This window comes from Coturnix japonica, unplaced genomic scaffold (genome assembly GCF_054131305.1).
Source record: "Coturnix japonica strain WE unplaced genomic scaffold, WE-NBRP24 Scf106, whole genome shotgun sequence".
Lineage (NCBI taxonomy): Eukaryota > Metazoa > Chordata > Aves > Galliformes > Phasianidae > Coturnix > Coturnix japonica.
In genome coordinates, this window is record NW_028189009.1 from 170,440 (window position 1) to 175,070 (window position 4,631).

A 4,631-nucleotide genomic window follows, 5' to 3' on the forward strand; every position below is an offset into this window, starting at 1 on the left:
GCTGTGGCTCCATATAGAAGGAAGCAGCCAGGAGCACAGAGCAGGGCTGCACAGGGTGGGGGGTTTAAGACTATTTCCCTACAGACCTCATCCTACACACGGCGCTGAGATGCCCACAGAAAGGCTGAGCTGGGATGATCCCTATGACCTCACCACATCCCTCTATTAAATGTGGGGGCTGCTCTTCCATCCTACACAACCACAGCCTGAGATGGAAAGGAACAAAAACCTCCAGGCACCCCACAGCCTCCATGTGCCACGTCCTTACCTGCGGTGCCACCAGCGGGGACATGGGGATGCCCTCACCCCATCATCCCCATGCTGGGGACTCGTTGACCTGAGAGGAAGAAGAGAGTGGGACCCCACAGCCCTCCTGCCCCAAAGAGGAGGAAGAAGAGGAGGAGGAAGAAGAGGAGGAGGAGGAGGAGGAGGAGGATGGATGGGCGATCCCTGAACTTGGAGAGCAACACATTGTGTGGCTGCTCTGAGCCAAATAGTTGGGTTGTTGAAATCCCAAAAGAGAAGGAGAAGCGCTGAGCCCTGCACTGCTCCATCCCCAGAGCCTCCATCCCAAAGGGCGAATGGGACCAGGAGAGGGAATGGCTTTCAAGGAGGCTGAGAAAAGCGAAAAGCAAAGCCCCGGTGCTACACGAATTTAGGATCCCAGTGGGGATTAACGCCTTGGGGGGGGGTGAAGGGATCGGGATGGGGGTTGTGCTGGGAGGGGGCAGGGAGCTCCCACCAGCCCCGCAGTGACTGTACTCAGAAACAGACATTAGCAGCAGGCGGGGAGTCGCTGCCTGCCTACAACTGGTCGGGTACAAAACCATAATGGAAAGTTACAATAACCTTTGTAATATAGCAATATATTTTCATAGTTAAAATAAACTATTATGCTTTCCCCTATCGTTTTTAAAAAAACAAAACAAAACAAGAAGAAGCGAGCAGTACAGAGGCAAAGTGCAAACCCATGCGGAAGCCTCCTTCAGTCTGGATAGAAATGCTTCAGTCTGTGGGTTTGCAGAGAGGACGTTGTAGGGTTTTGTTGTTGCTTTGTTTTATGGGTTGCTTTTTTTTTTATCCTCCTGGTGTTTTTAGGACGTTTCCTTGCAGGCATTGAGGTCGGCAGAAGGGAAAACCGAGGCTGTGCTGCAGGAGGTTGGTGGGTGGGTGGGTGCAAAGAGCATCGGGGTGAGCTCACCCCACCTGGGATAGCAGCTGGAGCGCTGGGAGGGGCGGTGGGCGTCTCGCTTTGTAATATGGGGGAGGGATGGGGGGGTCTGAGGGTTTGTTTCCCGCTGTGAGAGGTCGGCGTCTCTTTGGGTTTATGGGTGGACGTTGAAGTTTGGTTCTTGTGCTTTTCCTCCACGGCTCCTGTTGGTCCCGGCTCTCCTCCTTTGCTCTCTTTGGTGCTTAGAGACCAGGAGAAGGGAGAGGTCCCCTTGGTGGGCTCAGTGCCTATAGAGCATCGGGACCGGCACCTGGACCGGGACCGGGACCGGCGAGGCGCTGTCCGCGGTGCTGAACCGGCTGCGGGGGGGACGGAGAGGAGGATGAGGGTGTAGAGCATTGGATGGAGGGTGTAGGGTATGAGGGATGAAGGGGTAGGAATAAGGATGCATTGGGTGTGGGGTGTAGAGCATTGGATGGAGGATGTAGGGTATGAGGGATGTAGGGGTAGGAATAAGGATGTATTGGATGTGGGGTGTAGAGCATTGGATGGAGGGTGCATGGGATGGTGTAGGGTATGAGGGATGAAGAGGTAGGAATAAGGATGCATTGGATGTGGGGTGTAGAGCACTGGATGAAGGGTGCATGGGATGGAGGGTGTAGGGTATGAGGGATGTAGGAGTAGGAATAAGGATGCATTGGATGTGGGGTGTAGAGCATTGGATGGAGGGTGTAGGGTATGAGGGATGAAGGGGTAGGAATAAGGATGTGTTGGGTGTAGAGCATTGGATGGAGGGTGCATGGGATGGTGTAGGGTATGAGGGATGAAGGGGTAGGAATAAGGATGTGTTGGGTGTAGAGCATTGGATGGAGGGTGTAGGGTATGAGGGATGTAGGAGTAGGAATAAGGATGCATTGGGTGTGGGGTGTAGAGCACTGGATGGAGGGTGCATGGGATGAAGGGTGTAGGGTATGAGGGATGAAGGGGTAGGAATAAGGATGCATAGGATGTGGGGTGTAGAGCACTGGATGGAGGGTGTAGGGTATGAGGGATGAAGGGGTAGGAATAAGGATGCATTGGGTGTGGGGTGTAGAGCATTGGATGGAGGGTGTAGGGTATGAGGGATGAAGGGGTAGGAATAAGGATGCATTGGATGTGGGGTGTAGAGCATTGGATGGAGGGTGCATGGGATGGAGGGTGTAGGGTATGAGGGATGAAGGGGTAGGAATAAGGATGTATTGGATGTGGGGTGTAGAGCATTGGATGGAGGGTGTAGGGTATGAGGGATGAAGGGGTAGGAATAAGGATGCATAGGATGTGGGGTGTAGAGCATTGGATGGAGGATGTAGGGTATGAGGGATGTAGGGGTAGGAATAAGGATGCATTGGGTGTGAGGTGTAGAGCATTGGATGGAGGGTGTAGGGTATGAGGGATGTAGGGGTTGGAATAAGGATGCATTGGATGTGGGGTGTAGAGCATTGGATGGAGGGTGTAGGGTATGAGGGATGAAGGGGTAGGAATAAGGATGTGTTGGGTGTGGGGTGTAGAGCATTGGATGGAGGGTGTAGGGTATGAAGGATGAAGGGGTAGGAATAAGGATGCATAGGATGTGGGGTGTAGAGCATTGGATGGAGGGTGCATGGGATGGTGTAGGGTATGAGGGATGAAGGGGTAGGAATAAGGATGTGTTGGGTGTAGAGCATTGGATGGAGGGTGTAGGGTATGAGGGATGAAGGGGTAGGAATAAGGATGCATAGGATGTGGGGTGTAGAGCATTGGATGGAGGGTGTAGGGTATGAGGGATGAAGGGGTAGGAATAAGGATGCATTGGGTGTGGGGTGTAGAGCATTGGATGGAGGGTGTAGGGTATGAGGGATGTAGGGGTAGGAATAAGGATGCGTTGGGTGTGGGGTGTAGAGCATTGGATGGAGGGTGTAGGGTATGAGGGACAAAGGGTGCATGGGATTAAGGGTACATGGGATACAGGGTGTAGTGCAATGGATGAAGGGTGTATGGGATGGAGTGTGTTGGGTGCATGGAATAAAGGGTTTAGAGCGTTTTGGATGAAGGTGCATGAGAATTAGGGTGAATGGAATGAAGGGTGCAAGGGGCGTAGGGTGTAGTGTGTGGGGAACGAAGGGTGTAGGGTGCATGGATGCAGACTTTAGGGTGCGAGGGATGAAGTTTGTGTGGGATGAAGGGTGTAGAGTTTACGGAATGAAGGATGCAGGGTGCATGGATGCAGGCTGTGGGATTCAAGGTGCATGGGTGCAAGGTGCATGGTGCCAGGCAGAGGGACTGCTGGGCTGTGCCATGGTGAGGATGGGGGTCTGCAGGTTGCAAGGTGCAGAGCTGGGGGGTGCCACATGCAAGCTCTGAGCTCAGAGCATGCAATGGAAGGCGCAGGGCTGTGGGCTGCAGCGATGGCATGAGGAAGCAGCAGCTCTGCCCAAGGACAAGGTGCTCCTGCATTGGTGGTAATGCTGAAGCTCATCACCGCTCCATCACTCCTTCACAGCCCAGCTGGCACTTCCTCCTCTTGTCCTACTCACGTTGCTTTCTCAGACTTGATTACCAGCCCGTGAGGAGGTTCCCACTGGAGATATCGATTCCCAGCCATCAATACTTCCTGCATCTCCACGTACGTGTTGTGCACGACGCTTTGTTCCTACACAAACCACAGGAGAGGAGTGGAAACGTTTTTCTTTGCTGGCTGCCTGCGGCCAGTGGAGATTATTCTGTATTTTAGGCTCATCCTTGGCGTTTACAAGGCTTTCTCCATTGCCGTGCTCACAATCTCCTTGATGGGAAGATGATGGGCGTCTCCTCTTCACCCCATCCAAAGAGTGGGGAGGTGAGGGATGGTAACCTGGAGGCACAGGGGCTGGTAGCAGCACTGAGAGCCGGCGCTGGCGAGCTGCCGAGGCAGTGACACGCTCCCATCAACCCTGCAATTAAGCTAATGACAAGATCTTCACGCAGGGGATGGGCAGCTCCTTCCCAGAAGCTGAAGATGCGCTGCCAGGCCAAGGAATAGAAAAACGTTGGCAGTGAGCTCTGTGCTCCCTGAATGCAAACCATGCGACAAGAACAACCGGGGCTGTTCCCGTGCTACCAACAGGCTTCACAGCACCACCTCTGCAGCACCAGGAGAGCGTTTTGCAGCTCCTTCTAGAGGAGCCTTCCTCCTCCTCCTCCTCCTCCTCCGCCATGTGCCAATGGCAGGGCTGGCGGGGAGGTGGGGGTGGGTGGGGGGAGCACCTCGTAACCGCTGCTTGTTTGCTGCGCAGCTTTAATTGAAGGGCACGAGGAGTGAGACACCTTCCAGCAGCAGGGAGTGGGGTTTTGCACAGCAATTCCTCTGCACTGGGGTTGATCCGTCCCTGCCTACGTGCGCACGAAACGCAGCGTTACTGACGGGAGCGAAAGAGTTACGAAGGAGAAGATTACAGGCTGAGTA

The 4,631-nt window shown here is 54.0% G+C and overlaps 1 protein-coding gene across 1 annotated transcript; it reads right to left on the minus strand.

Annotated features, from left to right (window-relative positions):
- Window positions 1-845: 845 nt before the first annotated feature.
- LOC116654404 (uncharacterized) lies at window positions 846-3,087 on the minus strand. Its single transcript, XM_085535033.1, has 2 exons — window positions 2,656-3,087; window positions 846-2,561 (listed from the first exon to the last, which is right to left on the minus strand). Exons 1-2 carry the CDS (start codon window positions 2,945-2,947, stop codon window positions 1,459-1,461), a joined length of 1,395 nt encoding a protein of 464 aa, XP_085391159.1. The 5' UTR covers window positions 2,948-3,087; the 3' UTR covers window positions 846-1,458.
- Between the last annotated feature and the right edge of the window lie 1,544 nt (window positions 3,088-4,631).